General features: G+C 40.2%; 1 protein-coding gene across 8 annotated transcripts in view; it reads left to right on the top strand.

Moving 5' to 3' along the window:
* Positions 1 to 27,319, top strand: part of TPP2 (tripeptidyl peptidase 2) — a 67,607-nt gene that overhangs the window by 21,484 nt on the left and 18,804 nt on the right. For all 8 annotated transcript variants that reach the window (XM_086708497.1, XM_086708493.1, XM_086708491.1 and 5 more), the window contains 18 exons: positions 1,458 to 1,621; positions 4,735 to 4,889; positions 5,504 to 5,580; positions 7,556 to 7,683; positions 9,753 to 9,852; positions 13,156 to 13,304; positions 15,101 to 15,216; positions 15,728 to 15,896; positions 16,580 to 16,737; positions 17,017 to 17,093; positions 19,055 to 19,161; positions 21,069 to 21,223; positions 22,339 to 22,455; positions 22,695 to 22,795; positions 23,413 to 23,509; positions 24,560 to 24,697; positions 26,028 to 26,272; positions 26,529 to 26,607. In XM_086708497.1, coding sequence (XP_086564623.1) covers positions 1,458 to 1,621; positions 4,735 to 4,889; positions 5,504 to 5,580; positions 7,556 to 7,683; positions 9,753 to 9,852; positions 13,156 to 13,304; positions 15,101 to 15,216; positions 15,728 to 15,896; positions 16,580 to 16,737; positions 17,017 to 17,093; positions 19,055 to 19,161; positions 21,069 to 21,223; positions 22,339 to 22,455; positions 22,695 to 22,795; positions 23,413 to 23,509; positions 24,560 to 24,697; positions 26,028 to 26,272; positions 26,529 to 26,607 — 2,332 coding nt within the window. The remainder of the gene's footprint in view (positions 1 to 1,457; positions 1,622 to 4,734; positions 4,890 to 5,503; positions 5,581 to 7,555; positions 7,684 to 9,752; positions 9,853 to 13,155; positions 13,305 to 15,100; positions 15,217 to 15,727; positions 15,897 to 16,579; positions 16,738 to 17,016; positions 17,094 to 19,054; positions 19,162 to 21,068; positions 21,224 to 22,338; positions 22,456 to 22,694; positions 22,796 to 23,412; positions 23,510 to 24,559; positions 24,698 to 26,027; positions 26,273 to 26,528; positions 26,608 to 27,319) is intronic.

Genomic DNA, 27,319 nt, shown 5'->3' with positions numbered 1-27,319 from the left:
TTGACGGTGGTTACAAGAAACTGATTTTTGGAATGTGTCACTGTATTTGCTATGAGAATGTTGTCAAAGATGTTGATTCATTCATTCTTTCATCATTGGGCAAATATTTGAGTACTTTTCTTCGTGCCAGGTAGACTCTAAAGAAGCTATTCCGTGGACTCTAGACTCTGTGAAAGCCAGTGTGAGAACATCTGAGCCCGTCCAGGAAGCATCAAGAAAGATTTTATTGAAGGATCAGCTCAAGTTAGCAGACAGGGAAGGGGCAGGGGTTAAAGGTCCAGGAAAAGGTCCAGAGGAGATGGAGAGACTTCCAGGGATGTAGAATGTTTCATGGGCCGGATGAAAATGGGGCAGGACTTCCGAGATGATTGCCAGGATGGAGAACTGGCCAGTTACATCTGTAACTTTTAAGAACCCCAGGTGTTACTGTTTTGGCAAATAGGATTTGGTGGCATACGTTTTACCTGTTGACCTCAGTCCAGATTCCATTTGACATGCTACTTGTTTCCTGCTTGCTCATTTCCATTAGTGTTCAGTCTCCTCTGTCTTGCTCTACTGTATGTCTTTTTTTGAAATGCCATAAATCATTTTAGCTGCACACTGATTGGGTATACATAAAAACAAACAGTTTCAGAGATCCTTCTGTCTAAATTGTCAAAGTTTGTTAATGAAATATATGCCTTAATATTTATAATAAATGTCCTGTCTGTACTAGTGGGCTTCCATTAATTCATTGTAGCAATTGTGATTGACTCTAGCTTGTTAAAACACAATTCTTCTTATCTAGAAAATGCACACAAAGGCCTAATAGCTAAAAACATAGTATTGACCTTAAATGATGTGCATTCCACTTATGACTTTTATTTTAGATTTATTTAGTTTTAATCAGACTATTTTGTAGTATTTGGAATACATATTGTAAAAACTACAGAGGTAATAAAATGGGGAAAGAGCAGACAGGACAACCATAAAACTGTAGAAAATGCTGTTTGTAAAAAGTAAATGTTTGCCTGAGGCTGTTACAACTGTGGGGAGGGGATGAGGCAGTTTGTCGTTCATCTAGTGTCAAGAAACCTGCAGACGCCATTGGATTCATTAAGCCAATTCTAAAAGAAGGGAGTAAGGCCTAGGCTGTAAGTCGTGATCATCCTGAATTAGTCTGAAACTCTAGGCCAAGCTTTGGTGAAGTTTCTTAAGTAGTTAAATGGTTTTCTCCCTGGACTTTTGTGATGGACAGTGTTCCTAAAGCCTTTTATCCATGGCTTCATTTAAGGGCTGGTTCCTTTAAGCTTCTTACTTAATCGTTACTGATGACTCTGAGACAGAGGACTCTAAACCTGGCAGTTACTGTGTTTGTTGTCATAAAACAGGGCAGTAAGAAGGTACCTAATAGACCATACCACATTATTTTTGGAAAGCCGAGAAAATAGATGAGTTTCACTATTCTCAATTTACAGAGCCTGCATTGATTCGAATGAAGATGGGGACTTGAGTAAATCTACCGTGTTGAGAAACTACAAAGAAGCCCAAGAATATGGTTCTTTTGGCACAGCTGAGATGTTAAATTACTCTGTTAACATATATGACGATGGAAACCTGCTGTCCATTGTGACCAGTGGAGGTATTTTGTTTCCGATTTGGTAACTAGAGATAAACTTGTAACGTGGTAAGGTGATAAATTTCTGTAGCCAAGAAGAAGCCTTATAGAGAATTTAACTTAGAGATTCCACCTAAAGAACTAGGTGTATGATAATAAATGGGATTTGATTCCCTGGCAAGGTGTTGTTTTCTTTAAAGTTGTAACCATGTAGGATCTATTCCAAGAATACAGGTGTAGTCCAGCCACAAAAAAAAAAACACCCAACATAATTCATCTTATGAAAATTCTTTTGGAAGGAATTTTACTTCTGTGTTGCTGACTCTTGAGCAGTTCACCAAGTACAGAGTCAGGTAAAAAGATCCTCATGTGGCACTCTGTGTAATTTCAAAGAAGTGGGAAACTATCCATATACCCATGGACAAAAAAGTTTGTTTAAAACTGTGTATTGTTGGGGACTATTATATAGCAAAATGAATAAATCTACATATACCAGTATTCATAAATCTCAAATACATAAATTTTAAATAAAAATATATTGATAAAACATTTGTGTGAAATTGTAAAACATGCCAAATAATACCACACAGTGTTCATGGGTGTATGTGTTTGTATGATAAAAATACAGATGGGAAGAATCTACACCAGCTTCTACATAGTGGTTACTTCTAGGAAGGGAGCCAGGATAGCTTTAACCCTTTCTTACCCCCCTCTCACAGTATTATCAAATTATAGTTGAAGTACAATAAACTGCACATACATACACAATTTGATAAGTTTTGATAGACATGTACACCTAGGAAGCCATCGCCACTGTCAAGGTAATGGACATATCTATCACCCCTCCCAGTCTACTTGTCTTCCTTCGTAATCCACCCTGATGCACCCGCCCCATATAGCCACTGGACTGCTTTCTGTCAGTGCAGATACTTTGTGTTTTCTGGAATTTTATAGAAGTAGAATAGTTCCGGTATGAAATCCACCCATATTATGGTTATAAATAGCTAATTCCTTATCACTGAGTAGTGGCTCATTGTGTGGATACACCAGGACTGACTTACCCACTCACCTGCTGGTGGACACTCACATTTTTCCAACACTGGTGTGTAGGTCTCTGTGCAAATATGTTTTTGTTTAATTTGGACTGGTATCTAGACAAACCAGTTGGGTATGGTAAATATGTTTAACCTTTTAAGAAACAGTAGCTGTGCCCTTTTATACTCCACCAGCGGGGTGCGAGGGCTCAACAGCTCCACATTCTTGTGCACATGTGGTGTCGTCAGCCTCCTGTGACATTTAGATGCTCTGACTTGTAAGTGGTGATGTCAGGTGTTTTGGGGGGGAGCAGGGGCGGGGGGGGATTACATTAAAATCTAGCTTCCCCTTTTTTTTTTTTGAGAGAGAGTGCATGTGAGAGTGGGGGAGGGGAATGGAGGGAGAGAGAGAGGGAGAGAGAGAAAATCTCAAGCAGGCTCCATCCCAGCACAGAGCCCAATGCAGGATTGAGTCTCACAACTGTGAGATCATGAGCCAAAATCAAATGTAGGATGCTTAACCGACTGAGCCACCCAGATGCCCCAAGCTTCCCTATTTTTAATTGGGAAAAATGAGAAAGGAAGAATGGGTAATATTGGGTCCACAAAGGGGACACTTCTGCGTAAACACATCAAGAAATAAAACATTGTCGAAGCCCATCATGTCTGTTCCTAAACACGCATCCTCTTAGAGTTAACCATGGTCCTGATTTTTTTTTTTTATCACCGCATTAGATTGAACCATCCATTATTGCTGTTTTTATAGGTCAGAAATGATTAAATAGTGGCACTTTCACATAGTTCAGTCTAACATAATGTGTTTCCATTTATATAAATGAGATTATTCAGTATATATCCTTTCGTATGTGGTTTCTTTAGAGCAACCTTATTTTTGTGTGCTTCATCTCATAGTGTTTAGAAGTAGTTGATAATGGGGCACCTGGAAGCTCAGTCGGTTGAGCATCTGACTCTTGATTTTGGTTCAGGTCATGATCTGACAGTTCCATGGGTTTGAGCCACATCGAACTCTGCACTGGCAGTGCAGAACTGCTTGAGATTGTCCCCCTTTCTCTTCCCCACCCCCCTGCTTGCACTGTCTCTCTCAAAATTAATAAATAAACTTTAAAAAAAGTAGTTTAATATTTATTGCTGTGTGATATTCAATTCATTAATATACTGTATCCATTTACCATTGATGGATCTTGGGGTTATTTCAGATTTTGAGTTTTGCAAGCAATGCCACTGTGAATGTTTTTGCATGTATCTTTTAGTGTACATGTGCACGCATTTGTGTTGGGTGTATAGCTGGAAGTAGAATTCCTGGATTGTAGGGTATTCCTGTGTTCAGCTTTCTGTAATGCTGGTCTATATCCTGCCAGTAGTGTGTGGCTGTTGTCAGCCATAAAGTTTTAGCCATTCTGAAAGGTATGCCGAGGTATATCTCATTGTGGCTTTTTTTTTTTTTTAAAGGTTTATTTATTTTTTTTAATTTTTGAGAAAAAGGGTGTGAGTGGGGGAAGAGTTGAAAGAGAAGGGAGAGGAGCAGAGGATCCAAAGTGGGCTCTTTGCTAACAGCAGCAAGCCTGATGTGGGGCTCTACCTCACGAACCACGAGATCATGACCTGAGCCGAAGTTGGACCCTCAACTGACTGAGCCACCCACGTGCCCTCTCATTGTGGCTTTGAACTGCACTTTCCAGATGACTCATGAAGTTGAACATCTTTTCGTATATTTATTTGACATTTGGTTATCATCTTTTGTGAAATGCTTTTCAAGTGTTTTACCCATTTTTCTCTCGGATCTGAAAGATAATATGGATTTAAGCTCTTTGTCAGCTGTATGTATTGCAGATACTTTCTCACCTTTGAGACTTGGATCTTGTTCTCAATGGACAGGATAGAATCCAGGGTAGCAGAGTAATTCAAGGTTTCACTTTTTTATAAATTATTGAGAAGAGACTTAAGATGATAGTATACAATTAGATGTTAAAGTGAGAGTATTTTTATTAGATTATTTTATTTTATGCTTAATACTTAAATTGAATGCTTAAAACTTGGAACCCATGAAAATATTTTGTCATCTTCCCCTCTTGCTGCCTGTAGGAGCTCATGGGACACACGTAGCTAGTATAGCTGCTGGGCATTTTCCTGAAGAACCTGAACGGAGTGGTGTAGCTCCCGGTGCTCAAATTCTTTCAATCAAGATTGGCGATACAAGACTAAGCACAATGGAAACAGGCACGGGCCTCATAAGAGCTGTGAGTGTTTGTGAGGTGTTGATTTAGAAGATTAACGATGGATAGTCTTGGATATTTTTAGTCTTATGAAGTGTTCTTCAATTCACTAGGAATACCTTAGACTGTATTTGGTATATAGGACTTGGTTTTAAGAAGCAAAAATGCTTATTTCAGTTTTAAATTATTTTTATTAAAAATTACTCGATAAAATTTTTTGGAAAATACGAAAATATTATTTATGTTTTACTTTTCATTTCCATTAAGCCCCCTGACACACTATTTTGAGATACTTTAAAAACCCCAAACAGACCTTTTCACCAGCTTGCTCCATTGGTCTAGGAAGAATTGAACTCATAGTCTGCGTTTCATTTTAACGTATGGATTAGATTTTACTTGAACTTCAGTGATTTTAGAATTCAGTCAGAACCATTCCATTCTGCACCTGCTAGTTGTGTTTTTATTGACTACTTACTATACTGTGTCTCCACCTACCCTTTAAGTTTTTCAGCTTCAAAGTAGAACGGAAGTGGAAGTAGAATATGATTGGTTAAGAAACTGGGAGTCCATGCCTCTATTTTACTGGTCAGTCTTTCTGTAAATTGCTGCCTCAACTAGACTCTTCATCTTTTTAATAGATGATAGAAGTCATCAATCATAAGTGTGATCTTGTCAACTACAGCTATGGAGAAGCTACTCACTGGCCAAATTCTGGGTGAGTGTTCTCAGGCGCTCATGAGCCACAGGCTCGAGCCGACGAAGAGCATTAGATGTTTCTGTGCCTGGGTGGCACGCCACAGATGAAACCGGGCAGTCCCCTGGCTCGGTAATAAGGGCGGGTCTCGTGGGCTCCCGGCCCCCGTGGTCATTCCCTCCCAGCCGCCGAGACCCGCCGGCCCACCTGTCCACTGCTGCACTTCCGCGTTCCCAAACAGTGTGCTTACCTGACGGAACATAGACCGTGCATCTCGGTCGCTCAGCGTCACCTTTGATCATCTGCATGTACTCTTACGTGGCCTGCATGGCTGTTGACACCGTCTATTCTATTCAGAGACCTTCAGCGACCCTTCCTTTCTTCCCTCGGCTGATGTTCTCACCTCTTCCTTTCCCAGAGACGATAAAAGCCCTGAGAGGGGACTCCTGTCCTTCCTGCAGCCTACCCTGACCCCAGCGCCTCTGCCTTCCCTTCTTGTAGTAAATGAAGTGCCCGGGGTCAGAAGTCCCTCAAGCACTTGCTGTGTGGTTCCCATTTCCCCTCTCCTTAAAAACTCCCGTAACATCCCTCTCCTTTCCTGGATTAATACCACTCCACAGGCATGCTCTAGAATCTGCTGCCTTTGAAACAGACGGATCTCTTCATTTCACACTGCTTTCCCTCACTCCTCCAGCAAAACTTGGTTAATGGTGTGTATTCACCACTTCTGAGGCTCCTCAGCACATTTTGACACGTGTCCCGGGTCTTCCTGCCTTTCTGTGCATTGGTGTCTTCCTGCTGCCAAATCCAGTGGCTCAGCCTTGGTCTGTTACCTCACCTTTTTTTCCCCCCAGGGTAATAACTTTGAAATTATTTAAAGTGTTTACTTACCTATCATCACCTCTCCCCCATTCCCATCACCAGCCCATCCATATCTGCATGTCACCCAGTGTCTGAAGCTCTTTCATAAAGCCCTACCAAAAGGAAAATTTTACTGAGCCTGGTTTACTGTCCTCAAGCAACGTAATTTTCTCAGATAACCAGCATTAGATTTCTTGCGACACGTCCCTCCCCGCCCCACCGCCGTAACCGTCACCCTGTCGTGCTCATTTCTTTCCTGAATGTAATCTTGCCGCCTTCTCTTGCTTCAGTACCGTTTTCACCTAAGTGTGTTTCTTTCTCTCTTCCTTTGTTTGACCTTCATCCTATTAAAGCCACCTTTCCCTGATACTCTTCCCCTCGTACCCGGTGATTATTGCGTCTTGGCCCTACGCCTTTTTTCCGTTTCCTGCATTTCCCCAACTGTCTAACTTCGTTTCTTTTATTTAATACCAGTTTGCTTCTTGTTTGCTGTCAAGTTCTCGCCAGATTCTTTATTTTAAATCTTAAGTTCTTCCTCTTGCCCGGTTCCCTTTCATCTTTGCCACTGCTCATAGATCTGCATAGGAATCCCCTGAGGAGTCACTTCTGACCAGATCATTTTAAGGGGAGGTGGGAGTCCAGCTGCCTGTTGCCCCACCGTCTGATCCAATCCCTGCCTGTATTTCAGTGTTTGCTTTTGGTCCTTTGGGTTTATTGTCCCTCCATCTATTCACCGTCGTGTCTAGCACTCTTCCCCGTTTACCGCGGTCTCACGACTCCTTCCTTAGCTGAGACCCAGCTGGGGTGTGCCGCTTGGACTGGCCATGTCATGTTCCGGCGTTCTGGGGCTGGGTGTGCCACGGGTTACTTGCCCTGCATTCGAACAGTGTGGGGTGTTATAAACAGTGGGAATAAGGCTAAGCACGTATAGTTTGAGAACGTCCCCCGAGTGATTTTCATGCACGCCTTCTTGTAGCCACTGTTTGAGTTCTACTACTTGGAACCCATATTCTAGTTTGGTTTCTATGTACTCCATATTTGAAAACATCTTCACAGTATACTAAGACATTTTTTTGAAAAGTGGGACAGTTTTCTATGTCCAAAGGAATTCTCTCTCTCTCTCTCTCTCTCTCAGGAGAATTTGTGAAGTCATCAGTGAAGCAGTGTGGAAGCATAACATAATTTACGTTTCCAGTGCTGGAAATAACGGTCCGTGCCTTTCTACCGTCGGTTGTCCCGGTGGAACTACATCGAGTGTAATAGGTTAGTTTCCCGTTTCAGAGCTGGGCTTAAGAACAAGCCAGCAAACCCCTCAGTGAATGTGATGTTAATCGCATCTCTACTGCATGCAAGACACCGGGAACCTCCCGCGTGTGCCCTCAGGAAGCACAGGTGTAGCCAGACCCGCTGGTTCGAAGGCGACTACAGTGAGTGGCTTATGGAAAGTACAGGCACAGCCGGGGCTCACAGAAGTGCAGTTGCTTCTGATTTGAGAATTTAGGTGAGGCTTTCTGAAGTGTGGCAGCGAGGATTTCAGTGAGCAGAAATGAGCAAGGGAAGGGTTTTCCAGACTGAGTGAACAACATAAACACAGATGCTTGCTTCACTTTTTATTTACGGTGTGTGGCGGCTAATTTTAGTGTAGTTTCCTCCTTTTCATTTCTTGTGGGACATACAGGAATAGTCAGATGTTGAGAAAGGGAGCTTTATTAATAAGAGCAGTTGAAACACATTTATTCCATGAATGTGACTTCCTTCCCGCTACTTGGTCTGTCGGATGTGATGCACTCAGTTGTTTGTTTCGCTGTCCTTGGAGGGGAAAAAATGCCTGTCAACAAGAAGAATTAAGGGAAATCAAAATGAGTTGTGCTCATAATATTAAAGTGGTAAAATTAGCTGTAGCTGCCAACCTGTGTGAAAACACCCACAGAACATAACACCCTCCCCCTGTTTTGTTCTGTTTTGTTTTTAATGTGAGGCATGAATGAGGAGGATGAAACGAGAGAACAAATAGGTAGTAAGTGATATCTGGAATTATTTTCTTTACTTTCACATTGAGAGCACTATAAGGCTTATACCTCTTAGCATTTGTAATTGGATTCATGACAGTAGAAACTGTTTGGTCCCAAATAATTTTTCTGGTGTATACATCAATAACTGCTTGAATAGATACATATTATAGTTGTTACTAAAGGCATACAGTTACTGTAGATGTTATCGATACATAGTAACATCTGGGTATCAAAGTTTAGAAACTAGTCCTTTAAAAATTTTTTTTTTTAAAATCTCAAGCAAGGTATAGCTTATTTTGTATGATTTAAAACTTCTTGGTTCAGTAATTCTGTTAAATCCTGTGTTGAGACAACAGTACCTACCAGTGATCTGTCCTTTGTATTTTAGTTCTCGAGATATTTTAAATAAAATGAAACCAAATAGGTCTGAAAGGTACCTACAGATCAAAATACACTATTCTCCCACAATACTCAGTATTTTGTCATGTTCTTATCTATCCCCAGATTCACTAGAAATTTGTAAACTAAATTTTACAAAGTGATTACAGTTTTGTGTGTCTGCATTGTTAACCTAAATCCTGTTAACTCACCTATTTTATCCAGTCTTCTACTCTGTGTCTGTGTTTGCTATAAAGAAGAATTAGGAGCTGGTGGACCTGGATTGTAAGTCTTTCTCCACCAGTCCCTGTGAGCTTAGTAAATTTTTTTCAGCCCTCTTGAGGCCCTGTTTCCAGATTTCTAGAATGAGGAAACTGAGTTTGATCCCTATAGGTCTATGAATTTAGAGTCTTTGTGACTAGTCTGCCTTTACACATTTATCTGAAACACCGAAGCATGTTAATGTCTCTGCTGTTTGCTTGTTTTTACAGCCGTTTCGGGGGAGGGGGTACTGCGAACTTTATGGGTAAGGATATTGGATGCAGTGGTCATTTAAAAATGAAGACCAACTAATTCCCTTACTTTCCTAAAGTTATAGTTTATAACACATTTATCTTTCTATCTTATACATACACACAGTTTTAGGTACATTATTATATTTGATTCACATAATAACCCTGGTAGATATATTTATAGTCAAAACCAAAGCACCTCGTTTAACACCTGGTACATAGTAAACTTTCCTTGCTTATCAGATTTTCTTTCTTTCCATTTATGAGCAAACACTAGGTACAGGGTGACTAAGGGATTTACCCAAGTGAGTAACAGTGATTTGGAATGAAGCGAGTGAACACATACGTGACACATAAGCGAGTGAACAGTGGATTTGGAATGAAGATCTAATTTTGTGTCCTTTTATTAACGATGAAATTCATCCCGTAGGTGTTGGTGCTTATGTTTCTCCCGACATGATGGTTGCTGAGTATTCCCTGAGAGAGAAATTACCGGCCAATCAGTACACGTGGTCTTCTAGAGGCCCCAGGTGGGTTGAGAGTGGTACACGGTCTGTTACATATATTTTGTTGAACTACATGGTGGGGAGGAACAGAGTTTTGATAACTTTACCAGTTCTCTGGGTTTTTACTTTTTCAAGATTATCATTTTGATAAACAGTCTCATTTCAGGGAAACATCATTCAAGGAACAAATTATTTCATTGTTAGCTGTATGACATACCTGTTCTGAGTGTAAGATTCGAAAAATTGGTTGGAACCTGGTCAAATGCCGTAATGCTAGATTCAAATCCTCTGAGTTCGGGAATCTTCATAGTCTTTTCTCAATAATTTCTTCTTAAAAAATAAGCTTATTTCAATGGTTGACTGTAACGGTCATTGAAAGCAGTCGGGCTGTAGATCTCCATGGGGATCAGCAAGCTTTGCCTGTGCCATCACTGTAGACTGCCCACATCAGCCCACCTAACTGGCCTAAACGCTGCATCACTGCACAAGAGCAACTGGGGATACAGTTGGCAAAGGTTTATGTGTTTTACATTCAGTTAACAAAAGTGTTAAATTTACTAACTCTCTTCTAAAGGTGATTTTGAAATGTTTTATAGTCAGTATAACACACAAAGTATTAGAAAATGTTTAAACAGACTTTGTTAGTCTTGCCCATAGAACTATAGAATAATTAAAGAATTATTTTAAGAAAATGAGTTAGTCAATTATGGGGGAAACTTGGATTAGGGAGATACTGGTTCACAAACCCAGTTATTCTAGGAATTGAAATAATTTGTTTCATGTTTTTACTGTGCTGTAAACATGGAATCGTACTTCAAATACATGGTTTAACTATTAGATTTAATTATTAGGATATGAAGTCTAAAACATTGACTCATCATCACTGAATGAAGCACATTCTGTGTACTATTTGAAAAATCTTCTTTGTCAGGAAAGGTTGTTAGACATACAGAATTTACTTGACTTCCTGGTATTTGCAAGTATGGCACATTTAGTTTTTCTTAACAAATTTTTTTAAGTTTATTTTTAGAGCACGTGTGCAAGTTTGTGGGGGGGGGGGGGAGGGGCGGGTACCAAGAATCCCAAGCAGACTCCATGCTGTCAGCACAGAGCCCTGCCGCAGAGCTCTATCCCATGAACTGTGAGATTATGACCTGAGCTGAGATCAAGATTTAGACACTTAACTGACTGAGCCACCCCAGTGCCCCAAATATGGCATATTTATTAAAAGACACATTACCAAACAAAGTCTACATAAGCATGTTTTGAATTTGTATTGCCTATTGTATTTTAGAAGAACATCATCACTATTTAAGGATACTTACATAATGTTTATGTAAAGTTTTTTTTTTGGTAAGGAATATGTAAGGTTTATATAAAGAATATTTATATGGGCGCCTAGGTGGCTCAGTCAGTTAAGTGCCCGACTTTGGCTTGGGTCATGATCTTGCGGTCCATGGGTTCAAGCCCTGCATCAGGCTCTGTGCTAACAGCACAGAGCCTGGAGCCTGCTTTGGATTCTGCTTCTCCTCTCTCTTGCCCCTCCCCCACTCATGCTCTGTCTCTCTTCATCTCTCAAAAACTAACAAATGTTGAAAAATTGTTTTTAATTAAAAAAAAAAAAAGAATGTTTGTTTTTAAAGTAGACTCCATACCCAACATGAGGCTTGAACTCACAGCCCTGAGATTGAGTTGCACGCTCTATACCCAGTAAGTCAGCCAGGAGCCCCAAAATTTTATTTTTTTTAATGAAAACTGTATTTACATATCATGGAACCCTTTTTGGAATACTTACTAAATGTTTTATGATTAGCCACTTTAACAGAGTAGTGGGAAATGACTACAGAGAAGCAGGAAGTAGTTAGAATTCATGACTTTTCCTAGTTCTTTTTTCCAGTTGTGAAATGCCACATGCTCGTTGTGAGTATCGATAGACAATATAGATGGTGCAGATCACATGGGGACATTTTCAAGGACGTTCTTTTAGTTACTCTCCTCCTGTACATAAATGCGAGATCACATGATTCAGGCACCTCCATAACCTTTGTTACTCAGTAATACCATATGAAAATCTTTCCAGGTCAACAGATATTTATTTACCTGGCGGTATTTGTTTTAAGGTATTCACTAAAGGGGGGGGGGGGGGCGGGGAGCACTGGCCTATTTCAGGAGGAGGATCTTATTTGCATTGCTTTCAGCTCTGTATAAATTTGAAACCAAATTGCACTAGTATTCCTAGCCAGGAATAAAAATAGTTCAGTCAGTGGGAGGAAGGGTGGTAGGAGGGAGAGGCCAACAATTTATGGGGAATTTATGGCCCCTCTTCCAGGGAGGCCACAGGAGTGTGTCATGTTATTCCTTTGCTTGGGGCACAGGGCAAAGCTTGTGTTTGCCGACTGTGCGATGAGCTCTATGGACTTTATCTCATTAGATCTTGTGCAGTCAAAGCCCTAAACAAGGTGGCCGTGTTGACTTGAGCTGTCCAGGGTGACAGCCACGAGTCCCACGAGGTTAGTCTGAATTGAGTTGTGCTGGAAGGGTGTGTGTCGATATTCAAGACTTAGTTCAAAAAAGAATATAAATTAAGTCATTTTTTTCTACCAATTACATACTGAAATTATATTTTGGATACATTGGTTTAAATAAAATACATTATTAAAAGGAATTTTACCAGTTTTCTTGTTAGCTTTTAAAAAAAATTTTTTTTAATGTTTGTTTATTTTTGAGAGACGGATGTGAGTGGGGGAAGAGCAAAGAGAGAGGGAGACACAGAATCCAAAGCAGGCTCTGAGCTGTCAGCACAGAGCCCGACACAGGGTTCGAACTTCTGAACCATGAGATCGTGACCTGAGCTGAAGTCAGACGCTCAACCAACTGAGCCTCCCAGGTGCCCCACATTAGCTTTTTTTAAGTGGGGCTTTTGGAAAGTTTTAAATGCCCCATGTGTCCCACATATTTCTTTTGGACAATGATGTATTAAATTTTAGACAAAGGCAAAGCTTCCACTTACTGCATACAATAAAATACATTCATTAAGGAATCTGAGCAGTGACATTTATTTTCCCTCTGTAAATATACCTGATATCTTTTACACATGACCCCAGATACACACGGACACACACACAGATTTTGTTCATTTATAGGGAAAATAATTGCTATATAATGGAGAAATAGCTGTGCTGGTTATTTTTTTCCGATTGATTCTGATACTACAAATTATCCGTGGTATTGTACTCTAGATTTATTTGACCACTGGCATTTTTGTGAATGCCCATGTTTATCGAGTCCTCAACCATCATAAGCAAACTTTAATGGCTTTTCATTCAGTGCCGATGGGGCCCTAGGAGTGAGTATCAGTGCACCAGGAGGAGCCATTGCTTCTGTCCCTAACTGGACATTGAGAGGAACTCAGCTAATGAATGGGACATCCATGTCTTCTCCTAATGCGTGTGGAGGCATCGCCCTGATACTTTCTGGTAAGGACGTTGCTTAGTGCTCTGCTCGGTCTGACTTGGTACTGTTTCTAAATTCCAGTAAAGTGATGGTGAATCTTAAGTCTATAGCATAATATGAAGTCAGGTATTAGCCATAAAAAATAATTGAACAAATTTACCTTTTTGCAGACAGATGTTTGTGTTTTCTGAAGTTCTCGTGGTGAGAAATTGTGTAGAATTGGTAATGTTCTGGCCCAAAGTAAAGTTTAAGGTGGAGAAAAATTATGTGATTATAATTATTTAAATGTGCGTTTGTTCATTCAACAAATATATTTATTGGCTGTTAATGACCATTGAGCATTATTATGGCTCAAAAGTACTTGCCCCTGTGGAGTTTATATTACAGCTGTGGGAGACAGACTATAAACAGAATTACCAGTAGTTTATCTTATGTGTTAAAAGGTAATGAATATTGCCGTGGAGATAAGTAAAGTGGGAAGGGTGGTAGGAGTCCCTGGGGTGGTGTTCAGAGGCTCACAGGATTAATTGGGTGGCATTGGCATTGACTGGGACTCAGTTGTGGTCATCGGGTTGTTGCAAAGATTCCACTTCAGGAGTGCTCCTCTCATGAAGTCCAAGGACCCCCTGCCCTCATTTCTAGCCCCTTTCAACCACATCAGGTATTTAAGTTTGCTCCATGCTTCCGGTCCTTGCACGTATTATTGTCTCTGCCCAGAACTCCTTTGTGCCATGTTTTGGCCTTACAGACTCATGTGCGTTCTGGTAAGATTCAACTCACATCTTCCTTCGCCTGATAGAGCTTCACCTTCTCTTGGATTCTCACTGACAAAATTGGCCACTTTCTTGATTTGCTCTGGCAGCAGCATCTTTTCCACGTTCTCATTTCCTACAGTATGATAAGCGCATACATGCTTGATGAGCTCTGCAGTTGGCAGGAATGCTGTATTACTTGGGGTTCCTAGGTGGCTTGGTTAAGCGTCCAACTCCGGCTCAGGTCATGCTCTTGCGGTTTGTGAGTGCGAGTCCTGTGTCCGGCTCTGTGCTGACAGCTCAGAGCCTGGAGCCTGCTTCAGATTCTGCTATCTTTCTGTTTCTGCCTCTCCGCTGCTCATGCTCTATCTGTATCTCTCTTTCTCTCTCTCTCTCTCTCTCTCTCTCTCTCTCTCTCTCTGTGTGTGTGTGTGTGTGTCTCTCTCTGTCTCTGCAAAATAAATAAACATTAGGGGAAAAAAAAAAGGAATGCTATATTACTCACCTTTTATCTCTAACAACAATCTTCAACACAAGGCTGACAAATTGGTGACCTCCGTGTCCTTCTCACAGAACAGTCCTTCCCAGCTGGCTACTCCTGGTATCACCCGGGAGGCTGTTAGTATCAGTGCCTGGGATCCAGTCTCAAAGGTGCTGAAGTAATTGAGCTGTAGTGAGGCCTCAGCATCTTTTCTCGCTTGTTTGTTTTAAGCTCCCTTGGTGTTTGTAACACGCAGGGAGGCTGGTGAGTGTTGGTACTGCTGGCGAGCATTGGACCAGCAGTGTTTTAATGAAAGTGTCACCTGAATGCCTTTGGCATCTCCTCTGCAGAGAGGGCACTAATGCCACAGCATAATGGGCATCAAGTGATTTTTGTTGAATGACGTATTTGTGCGTGATGCCAGCAGCTTGAGTCAGACTGTTGTAGTTCAGGTTTTTAAAAAAGATTAAGAAATGGGCACGTTAAAGCCGAGAAATGTGTGTGTTATTGCTGCTGGTGAGGGAAAGAGATTTCAAGTAGCAGACTCTCTAATACTCCTTTTCTTGCTTTTGCTTTGTCATTTCAGGTCTGAAAGCTAATAATGTTAACTACACGGTTCATTCAGTCAGAAGGGCTCTAGAAAACACTGCCGTGAAGGCTGACAATATAGAAGTATTTGCCCAAGGACATGGTATTATTCAGGTAGTGTTGTGTGTGTGAAAAATGGATTGCCAATCAAGATGCAGTCTTAGCTATTACTGGATAATATTTCATATAATAACAGTGATTGAGTTGATCTAATTCTACGTTACGTGATCATAATAGTTTCCGAACTGGTAAGCAAACAGGGTATGAAGCAGATTTTGTAGCTAAGACAGATTTGTTGCAGTAAGAGAAATACAGTAGATGTAGGACACACAGGGTAGAAATTCAAAGTGGAGAGGTCGAGGGCAGAAGCTGTCACTATAACGGCGTATGGAGGAGTCCCTAACTTTGGTCACTTGGGAATAGTGATGTGAGTCCAGAGAGTGGAGTGGGGTTGCGGGGGTGGTTGAACTGGTGTTGTGTCTGAAAAGGTAGACTTGTCCTCTTAGGCGAATGTACAGACTAACTTTTTGCCTGTACTTTGCTACAACCGAAATCAAGTTGGTGATTTGTTAATATTTTCTTGACCCAACCATTGATATTTTACTTTTTTTTTTTTTTTAATTAGGTTGATAAAGCCTATGACTACCTCATTCAGAATACGTCATTTGCTAATAAATTAGGTTTCACTGTTACTGTTGGAAATAACCGAGGCATCTACCTCCGAGATCCCGTTCAGGTGGCCGCACCTTCAGATCATGGCGTTGGCATTGAACCTGTATTTCCGGAAAATACCGGTAAGTAATAAATGGACAGTAAGCTGAGGTGCTCACATTTGTGGTTTGAATGAATAGTATCGTACAAGAGAAAGGCCATTTGGGTTAACGTTCTAAAGAGAAAACATGAATTGCCAATATTATTATCTTAAATCTTACATAGTTTAGGGAGATGCGATTGCAGGTAGGGTCCTGATATCATGGCAATTCAGTGAGTCTGGTGACTACAGAGGAAAACAGTAGCCTAGGCCTTCAGTGACCCAGAGTTTTATTAAATTGTGGGCAATAAAGCATCAGGTTCCTTTTCTTTGCCACTTTGACTGCTTGGGTGTAAGACAGAGAGGTTCGGTCACAGAGTGGGTGGCAGAAGCAGCTAGCCAGAACCACAGCTCTTGGAGGTAGGAACAGAATGGTCACCACTGTATCCTTGGCATCTTCCTTTGGGTCAGATGGCACATAGTCATGAAAACACCCTGTCGTGAGACTGTGGCCACGCGGGTAAAACGTGAACGGATCACAGGTGCACTACAGCCTAGGAAGGTCCGGTGGCTGTTATTTAAGCTGTGTTTTAGAAGCCCATGTCCTAGTGCATTTTTACAATTGACTAAACTCATTTGTTAGGTTTTAAGAGAAGGTAGAACTTTTGAAAATGGAAGAAAAGGAAAAAAGTACTAATCTTTAATTTTTGGTCTTTTTAATGCTAGAAAACTCTGAAAAAATATCCCTTCAGCTTCATTTAGCTTTAACTTCAAATTCATCTTGGGTTCAGTGTCCCAGCCATTTGGAACTCATGAATCAGTGTAGACACATAAACATACGTGTGGATCCCAGGGGCTTAAGAGAAGGATTGCATTATACAGAGGTATTGGTGCATCTCCATTTTACTTTCTAAATACTCTTTAAAATGTGTAAAAGTACCTTATGTGGCAGTCTGTGTTCCCATTGGTCTGAATTAGTTAAGGGTGGGTATGCATGCATTTGTTATTTTGCCATTAATTATGTGACCCGACATCAGAAAAGTGGTGTCCGCTCGTGCTTAAGGCTTTTAAATTTTAATATTAGATTACTTTGTGAATAGATTTTACCTTTTTTTCTCTCTTGTAAAGGTTTATGGATACTGAAACTTCCTCTTTTTTTCTAGGTGTGTGGCTATGACATAGCCTCCCCTAACGCAGGTCCTCTGTTCCGAGTTCCAATCACTGCAGTGGTAGCGGCCAAGTAAGTAACGAGTTACCGCAGCTGTTGTTACATGGAACTTTTTCGTGGCTATTTATGGAAATAGTGTGAACTTTTAAAGGATTGATAGACCAGAATCAGGTAACTGGGCTTTAGTTCTGCTTCTTGCTCGAAGTTCAGGGTGGCACATAGTCTTTGTATCGCTTGTTGACTGTGAGAATACCTGGGGACGTCTCACGTGCCCTGCCCCAGCACTGTGCCCGGTCTGATCCGTCTGCGGTTGGTGGTATTGTTTCGTCCCTTCACCTACTGTTTCCAGACTCTTCCCTTCCCTTGTCTTTCACCCCAGAACCGAGGAACTCTGATCTGATCGTACCGCTTCCTGTTTAAGATACATTGGTGGCATTCCCAAGGATCAATGCTCTTTAAAAGAGCAAACACTGATCCTTCAAAACCAGCATTTCCTATCACCCCATCCACCCAGCTGCACGTTTCCACTCACTGGTGCCGTCGCCCAGGTTTCCTCAGACTGGCATGTTCCTGGTCATCCCCAGGCGAAGGCAGTCCCTTCTGGCTGCCTCATGGCACTTTTTACTTGCCTGCAGTACAGGCTTTAGCCATTATGGTCAATGTTAGTTTACCCCATTGGACTGTGAGCCCGCTGAAGACACAGGGACTGTATCCTACGAGTTCCTGTGTGGAGCCCATTACATAGTATATTCGGAACAAAACAAATTGTTTAGTAGATGAAGTACGAGATCGAGATGGGAATTCTGGAAACAACGGGAAGTTCTCAGTTAATGGTTTCTACTGAGTTAGTTACAGTGGTAAATATTAAATATGCCCTAGGTCTCAGCCTGTAAGAAACCTAGGATGAGATTCTGGAGATAAAAAGTGACATACACATGGAGAAATTACAGAACACTTAAATTCTCAGATTTTCCCTGGAAGTCCAATAGGAAGTTAGACAAAATAATATAAAAGATTCAGGAATTTGCTGAGACATCATCTCCTTCAGGAAGCTTTTCCACGAACCAAGTACCTTTTCTTTCTTTACTGCTAACACTTCCTATCTACCCCAAGCATATTATGTTAAACGTTTTTGGTAGTTTTTCTGTCTCCTCCAGACTGACTAGGGCAAAGGAAAATATTTTATTCAGTGTTGTATTTGAAGCTCCTAACAACAGGACCCCATAGGTATAGTAGGCACTCATTAAATGTTTGTCACACTGACTACAATTTATCCTTAGCATACTCTTTAGGTTTCCATAGTGGGTAATTACATATTTGACTTTTATGTGTCATTGATTTCTTACAAAAATGCTGTGAAAGTACTTTTCTTCTTTACTGTGTCATTATAGCATGGCATATTTTGAAGCTATATAAAGAGGTTTAATACCAGTCTCAGAGCTATAAGACAGTATCGGTGACGAGGCACCTGAGTGGCTTAGTCAGTTAAGCATCCGACTCTTGATTTCCACTCAGGTCATGATATCATGGTTTGTGAGATCTAACCCTTCATCAGGCTCTGCGCTGACAGCCTAGAACCTGCTTGGGATTCTTTTTCCCTCTCTGCCCCTCCCCCGCTCACACACTCTTTCAAAAATAAATAAATAAACTTAAAAAAAAAAAAGACCATATCAGTGACACAAAACATTACGTTTGATTTTAATATTTAGGACTCACGATAGTTTAGATTCTAGTAATTGGGAAATCCTGTGAATGAAGGATCCATGTATGTGTGTCTTCCAGACAGATTGTAGCAGACAAGTAAATAGGAGAAAAAAATCACTATCCTGGGCTATCCAGAGCTTATCACTACTAACATGTTGCAAAAATGAGAATACTGTGCGAACTGTTTTGTAACCAGCTTTTAAATCCCTGTGTTTATTTCTAATGAACTGTGCTTATTTCTAATGTTAAAATCTAGAGTACCGGTGGGCTTATAATATAAAGACATTTTTGTGACAGTGTCACATTTAGCTGTTTATTTTTATTTCCAGAGTAAACGAATCATCACATTATGATCTAGCCTTGACAGATATACATTTTAAACCTGGCCAAATTCGAAGGCATTTTATTGAGGTTCCTGAGGGTGCAACATGGGCTGGTAAGTAACATTTGAGTCCGTCCTGACCACTTACCTTTATGTACGTTCTATCCTTTCTGGGATTGGACCACAGAAAGTTTGTGTATCTCTCTAGTATGGGCCTTTCTCCTGACAGTACTACCTCTGACACTCTAGATTTGCTGTTAGATTTAAAACATTAATAAGATCTTGTACTATTTTGCATTGATTCATACATCAAATCATCTAGGCTATTTTAAGATGTTTTAATATTCAAATTTTTAGCTTAGCTTTAACATTTTTTATTCTTTGAAGAGACAGGGACAGAGCACGAGCAGGGGAGGGGCAGAGAGAGAGAGAGACACAATCGGAAGGAGTCTCCAGGCTCTGAGCTGTCAGCACAGAGCCCAACGCGGGGCTTGAACCCGCGAACTGTGGGATCATGACCTGAGCTGAAGTCAGACACTCAACTGACTGAGCCACCCAGGCGCCCCTTTTTAACTTAGTTTAGAATAATACTTTGTCTATTAATGATTAGAGTCAGAGCTGTATGGTTGAGAACTCTGGGCTACCGCCCATATAGGGCCCATGGAATTGTCTAATACTGAGCTCTGATAAAATGTACACTAATAATACTAAAGGAAAATCTATGGTTGATTAGTATTGAATCTGATATCTTTTTAACGGTTAATGCCAGTAATTATAATGCTCTAATTATGATTTGTTCAGGTTGCTATTGAAAACAGGGTTATTTTTATAGGAATTTATTGGATGATCCAGAATGGAAGTAGCTTAGAGCATATAGCAGTCTTAGATCAGCAGTTTGCTGGGGGAGGGCAAGGAAAACGGGAAGATGGCGGTCAAGGGTACAGACTTCCACTTACAAGGTGAATAAGTTCAAGGAATCTAATGTCTAACACAGTAATTGTGGTGAACTGTTCTTTATTATGTATTTGAAATTTGCTAAAAGTCAGGTTTGAAATATTTTCACAACCACAAAACAAATTGGTAAGTGTGTGAAGTGATGGATGTGTTAACTAGCCTTATTGTGATAGCCATTTTACAATATATGTGTGTGTATCAAATCCCCACAGTGTACACCCTAAACTTACACACAGTGTCATTTGTCAATAACAAATACACTGTATCTCGGTAAAATGGGGTGGGAGGTGGTGGGGGGGGGGCAAAAAACAACAAAACCCAGAAATGTACAACAGATGATTCCTATTTCAAATAATTAGAAATATTGTCCTAACACTAGGTTTTGTATTCTTAGCAATTGATTAGGTTCACAGACCTCTGTGCCCACTTGACCTTGGGAACCAGAGACTAATTCTTGCTCTAAGTTTCCTGTATTAGAGTGGGTGTTCATTAGATAAGATGCTGATTCTGCCTCACAGGGATTGTGGCTTTGCCTCCAGCTCAGCCTCAGAATAAAGCTAAGCACATGCAGTTCTGACAGTCATACTTTCTAGAAGCAGACGGGAGGGAGAGACTAGGAAAAGTTGTCAGTGAAGTTGAAGAAATAGATACTAATGGACTTTAGGTATGGTAACAAGTAGAGGTTTCCAAAATTAAAATCCTTTATCAGGAATTGATTGGTCCTCAGCTAAAGCAAGTTTCCTCATAGCAACAGAGGGGAGCAGGGTTTTGTGTAATTGTGTCCATCTGTGGACAGCTTGCTGTTCCGTGGTGTTTGGAGTTTGCAGCATGGCGGCTGCTCATTTTAATGCTGTTCTGTTTCTTTTCCGTAGTCGAGTCTTCTACCCTTTTATCTTTATTCATTCTGTTGATTCTTTGTTTTTGAGAAAATCCACGCATTTCCTTTGAGTATATTATTTTATTGGCAATATGTCGTTTTCTAAAAAGTTGGCATTATTAAAATACTTGTATGTCTCTTTTTAAATCCTATCAGTTTAAAGCTTTGCTTCCCCCCCATCTGACTCTAGAGGTGACTGTGTGTTCGTGCTCTTCTGAGGTGTCGGCCAAGTTTGTTCTCCACGCAGTGCAGCTGGTGAAGCAGAGGGCGTATCGAAGTCATGAATTCTATAAGTTCTGTTCCCTTCCGGAAAAAGGGACATTGACTGAAGCTTTTCCTGTCTTAGTAAGTTTCAATTAATAGTTTGAAATCCTAAAATGATGTCTTTTTTTATTTTTGTTGTGGGCCAAACCTAAGTATTTGAATTTGATTTTATAGTTTGTATAGAGCGTATTGGGACTGCATATTTTATTGATGCTGAATAAGTAAAGTAGGAAGGTGGGTAGTCGTGGTGGGTTAGTGGAGACCAAGCAGGAGGTAAATATTGTTTGAACTCTTCGATAACTTAGTGAAGAAAAGTGCTGGTCTGCTAGGTTCTGATGCGTTGTGACATGGACCCCGAAGTGGATTGTTTTCCTCGTCACACAGATCATTTCCTCATTTACGTTTTTCTTCATGTTTTCTACTTGTTGCATTATTAATGCCCCGTAGTTAAGAATCCATGAGGCTGTTTTGCTGTAGGAGGTGAAGCTGTTGCCGCTTCCCACCCGCAGGGCTGCCGCGTGGCAGAGCCCCTCCTGCGTGGTGTCGTTTGTCCTCTGCAGGAGCCGGCGGTCTTTCTCAGACCTGTTTCCGTAGTGTTTTCAGTTAGTTGTATCATCTTTCCTGGATCTTATGTTTCTGATTACTTTTTCTTGTATGTGTTAGTGTCCTGTGACCCATCTTTAAACTTTCTAACGCACCGAGTACTAGAAAACCTAATTTAAAACTCAGTGCTTCAAATAGTTTTTGCTTTTAATTTTTCTAAGAGAAAGATGTAAATGACCATAGTTTCATTTTGCTTTGATTGCCAGGCGGCTCTGAGCCTGCAACTCAACTGTGGGTATTGAATAGTCCTTGCAAAGCTGAAATACCCCTCTTATCATTGTTCTTATAACTTTTCCTTTGGCCCTAAGTTTTTATTCCAGTTTGTTTTCATCATTGTTTTATTTCATGTACTCTGAAAAGCTGCCTCAGGTCTTTTATGACAAGCACTGTAGGATTCTGAGTAAATAACTGTGTATTTAAATGCCTATACTCTATCTCTGCAACCGTAATCGTCTAACTCCACACATAGCTGTACAAATAGGAAAAGTTTGAAAGCTAGAATTGCTTTAAAACACCTACTATTTATATTGTGTACTTTGAAGGAAAGTGAGAGAAGGGAATTATACATCTCTGATTTTCATCTTTCTTCACAGGGTGGGAAAGCAATTGAGTTTTGCATTGCTCGTTGGTGGGCAAGTCTCAGTGATGTCAATATCGATTACACCGTTTCTTTCCATGGAATAGTGTGTACTGCTCCTCAGTTAAACATTGTAAGTTCCATGTTTCCATCATTTTTAACGTCACTTATTTGCGTTAGGGAAAAATAATCTCACTGGTTGGGTTTAAATGTTAACGTGCAGATTACCTATGGTTCTGGAAATAACGGTAGTCTTTATTCATAGGTGTTTACAAATTGCGTTAGACATGTCTATTTTAGGTCCAAATGTTTAAAAATATGGTTTATTATCAACAAAGTTTGAGAATCTAACTTGATAAATATCCTTTGTAGCATGCGTCGGAAGGAATCAATCGTTTTGATGTTCAGTCCTCCTTGAAGTATGAAGATCTGGCTCCCTGCATAACCTTGAAGAGCTGGGTCCAGACACTGCGGTATCTTTAAATGTTTTAGGGCTACAGATGTTGAGCATCGGTGTGGTGGGGAGTGGGGACATCTCTTACACTCTTTGAAAGGAGTCATCTTCTTAAATCATCTGAGTGCTGGAAATACAAATGCACTTTCTGACTTTCCAGCCTAGGAATCCTGGCAGCCCTCAAGGAGGCAGCCCCAGCAGTAGCTTCCAGCCTTAAATAACATGGAAGTAAAGCTCTGGGTGTGGCCCCTACAGGACCCAGCCTGTGATGTGTGCGTTGCCATCTGCAGTTTGGACAGGAGGGTGCGAGTCAAAACCTGTCTCTACTTTGACAGTGTTAGCAGTTGCCCCAGTATTGGGATCTGGTTACGTGTTGACTATGTGTTGACATTTGAAAATGTTTTTGTAACCTCACAAGATTTAAACTATGTATTGCTGTGGTTCAGTCAGTAGAGAATTCTCTACGTGAATACTATATTAAAATACTATAAAATATACTGAAAATATAATAAGATATACAGAGTTTAGGAATGTTCATTGTCACTTATTGTGACACGTCATAGATTTTGTTGATTATAGTTTCATTGGTCTCAGTGAATGAACTCTTAAATCAGTTACACATTTGTCTAATTACAGACCACTGAGTGCAAAAACAAAACCTTTAGGATCAAGAGATGTTTTGCCAAATAATCGTCAGCTTTATGAGATGATCCTGACCTATAACTTTCATCAAGTAAGTGTTTATATAATGAAGTATAACCTTAAGATGAACTTCTGGGTTTTGTTCATGAATCATAAAGTCAAAAATGGAAGGACAAGGGATTGAGTGTGTGTGTGTGTGCGTGTGTGTATCAAAGAGTCAAGTAATTAACTGTGGTTAATTTGGAATTATTCTTTGGAAAGTAATGATTTGTAACGATCTAAGTCCCATTTGGGTCTGAAGTCATAAACTCTAATTTAGTGGTAACTTTGCCTTTGAACCTTAGTGTTTGTAATCACTGATAACTGTTCAGTGGTTAGACGTCTCATCAATGCCAGATGCCTTCTGATTATGGCAGATGGCCTGACTGCTTTCTCTGAAGCATATACATTAAAACCATGAGAAGTCGGAATAACTCTTGGGTTGAATGAGTAGTAAAAGGTAGTTGAGACTAGTGTAAATGTGGGATCTGAGAATTTATGTAGTACCAGTAAGATTTCAGCAGAATGCTTATTGGAACATAATATGAATTTGGTTTTAGTGTTTAGGAGATGATTGATTTCGGTGAATTGTCAAATTTCAGTTTTATCAAGTAATTAGAGGTCCTGAAGGATACATATTATATTCCATTAATGCATACAAATAGCTGGGTTTGTATTTTTAAAAGCTCGTAAAGGAGAAATATTTTTTATTACTGCCAAAATATTGGATGTTCTGCATTTTAAAAATCGGTTACCAAAAGGAAATGTTTTTAATACTTTTTTTTTTTTTTTACTTTTTTTTTTTTTTATTGTCTATTTATTTTTGAGAGAGAGAGCACAGAAGAGGGGCAGAGAGAGAGGGAGACACAGAATCCGAAGCAGGCTCCAGGCTCCGAGCTGTCAGCACAGAGCCCAACGCGGGGCTCGAGCTCACAAACTGAGATCATGACCTGAGCCGAAGTCGGACGCTTAACCGACTGAGCCACCCAGGCGCCCTGTTTTTAATACTTTTAATGTAAAAATCTCATCAATAACAGTTTTGCAGATCTACATCAGAAATCACGTAAATCATGTCAAGTAATCATTCGTATTTTTTTTGTAGCCCAAGAGTGGGGAAGTAACTCCAAGCTGCCCACTACTTTGTGAACTATTGTATGAATCAGAATTTGACAGCCAACTGTGGATTATATTTGACCAGAACAAAAGACAAATGGGTTCGGGAGATGCCTATCCACATCAGGTATGAAATCAGTAGTGATTTTTAGAATTAACAGAGGCTGTTTCCTGAGATAATGAATTTCTGATTTCTTGTTTATGGTAATTTTTGTTTTTCTGTTTTGTTTTGTTTTTATAATCATATAGTTTTGTATTTACTTCTTTGACATACCAGTCGAAGCTCAATTAGTTGTCTTGTATAAAATAGACTGTGACAACCTCTCAGCCATGTAAAGTCAGCTGATTCAAGTTTTGGGGTAGAGGAGGGCACGGGTGATGCCTGCAGACGCTGGCCGGCATAGCTTTTTATTTTAAGTATTTCTCCTTCCTTCCCACTGCTTCCACCCATCTGAAGGCTGAAAGCGGATCATCTAAGGTCATATGAGCATCTTGAAATGATCCCAGGTCTGAACTTGGTGAAAAGCACTACAGCAGTGTCTTCAGTTTACTAGAACTTTGACATTCATTTCTTCCTGACATGGCTGTTTACTCAGCACTTACTGTATGCCAAGCACTGTGCTTGGTACGATTGTCTCAAGGGGAAAAAATCTTTTATTCAAACAGTTTGTAGAAATTTCATCCGATTAAAATATCGTTACCAAGAAATGAGGTATTTCCTGTAACATCTATAATCTTATGCCAGATAATGAAAATAATTTGCGCAGGTTTTTTTCAATTCACTAGTCAGGAAATGATTTCCTTTTTCTCAAAGCAATCCCAGCCCCCCCCCCCCCCCCCCCCACCTCCTCAGTGCAGACTGGGTTACACGGTGCCATTACATTATTGTTTACAATCTCCTCGAGAGAAAGTGCTGATGCAGGATATGGCGTTCCACACTCCTGAACAGGCTGACTGGGTGAAACATAGTGGATTTTTACTCCTCGATCTCTGCTGGCTCCCTCTTCTCCTGTTTGGGATAAAGAGGTGCAGTGTTCTGGCTGCAAGATAAAGACGACCCGCTGTGTACGCACACACGTGCGCGTTATTGGTCTTAGATATTATACAGCACCTCAGTTTTGCTAGGTTTGGTGGCGTTTTATCCATGTTCTAAAGACTCACTAACTAGAAAATCATGGCTCTCGTCAGTCTTGAGCAGACACTGGTGTAGCTGAGAGAATGGGCATAGCCTGTTGTCATGGCAAAGTGAGGGCTTGGGAGGCATTCCTGCCCGCAGCTCCCTTACCCTTTAGTCTGCACGTGGCCGTGGACGGTTCACATGGTGCTCTCAGCCCTGGTGTGCAGGGCAAGTGTGTGCATGCTCTGTGTGTGCTGATTGTTCCTGCTTATTCTCTTACTCTGAGTTCCGTTTACTTGGCTAACCCGTACTTTTCCCAATGTTCTTTGTCTTTTTTTAGTATTCTTTGAAACTGGAAAAAGGAGATTATACAATTCGACTACAGATCCGTCATGAGCAGATCAGTGATTTGGAACGTCTTAAAGATCTTCCATTTATTGTTTCTCATAGGTTGTCTAATACCTTGAGCTTAGATATTCATGAAAATCATAGCCTTGCACTTCTAGGAAAGAAGAAATCAAGTAATTTGACATTACCACCCAAATATAATCAACCATTCTTTGTTACTTCCTTACCCGATGACAAGTAAGTGGCAGCGTTGCTTACAGTTAATGTCTGTCCTAAATACTGTACTGTTTTTATGTGAGTTCATTACATTGGGCTAAATTTACAGTATATTGTCACATACTGTTTTAGACTAAGATGATTTCTCCCTTTGATTTTTGAAATCTGAGCTATGGGAATTATTTCAGATTACAGTTGTTTTGATGGTTTACTCCGATTACCTTTGTGAGACTTTTTCTTTAGTTCCTTTTTTTTCTCTTTTAAACTTTTGTATTAGAATACCTAAAGGGGCAGGACCTGGATGCTACCTTGCAGGATCCTTAACATTATCAAAGACTGAACTTGGAAAGAAAGCTGTAAGTATCCATTTTTTTTAATACTGAAATTACCTATTCCAAAATTTCCATTTCTTTGAAAGATGGGAATTAATCCCACACTTTAGAATGGGTAAAAGAGAAAAAAGAGAAGATCTCCTTGGGGGGGGGGGGGGGGGAATTGGTAGTTTTTTCCCCAAATTACTGGAAAAGTCAATTAATACTTGATTATATTTTAAAATACTTAATATTCTTTTTCCTAAGCCTAAGTACTCAGGTTCAGAACTGACCCTACGTTGCATGGCTAATACACTTGAATTTCCTGTGACTCATGTAGGTTAAACTTGGCTTAAGTGAATGGGACGTTTAAAATTAGAACATTTTATATGATCTTAACTGACATAATATTGTGGATCTAGAAATAAGTCAGATCTTCTGGGGTTACTTTGAGAAAACAGAATGATTATTTCTAATGAACAGTATTTTTTTTTCACTAGTACACACCTTTCTTTCTTGGAATTTTGCGTAATTGTGTAGATAATTACAAGATACTTCTTTTGGCATTGCCTTTATAGTTTCAAAATTATGTTATTAAAGACATACTTCTGGTTGTTACATTTTAGAGATAAATGTTACAATTTGATAGGTACCTGTTTTAACTTTTTCATCTGTTTTCATTACACATTTATTATCTATATGGGTCTGTCACCTTCTGTCATCATGTTAGCTCAGTGCCAGTGAAAGTTGTCATTCT

This window comes from Puma concolor, chromosome A1 (genome assembly GCF_028749965.1).
Source record: "Puma concolor isolate L17-30 chromosome A1, mPumCon1.1.hap2, whole genome shotgun sequence".
NCBI lineage: Eukaryota > Metazoa > Chordata > Mammalia > Carnivora > Felidae > Puma > Puma concolor.
The sequence above is the reverse complement of the archived record's forward strand: the minus strand, read 5'-3'. Positions and strand labels throughout refer to the sequence as shown.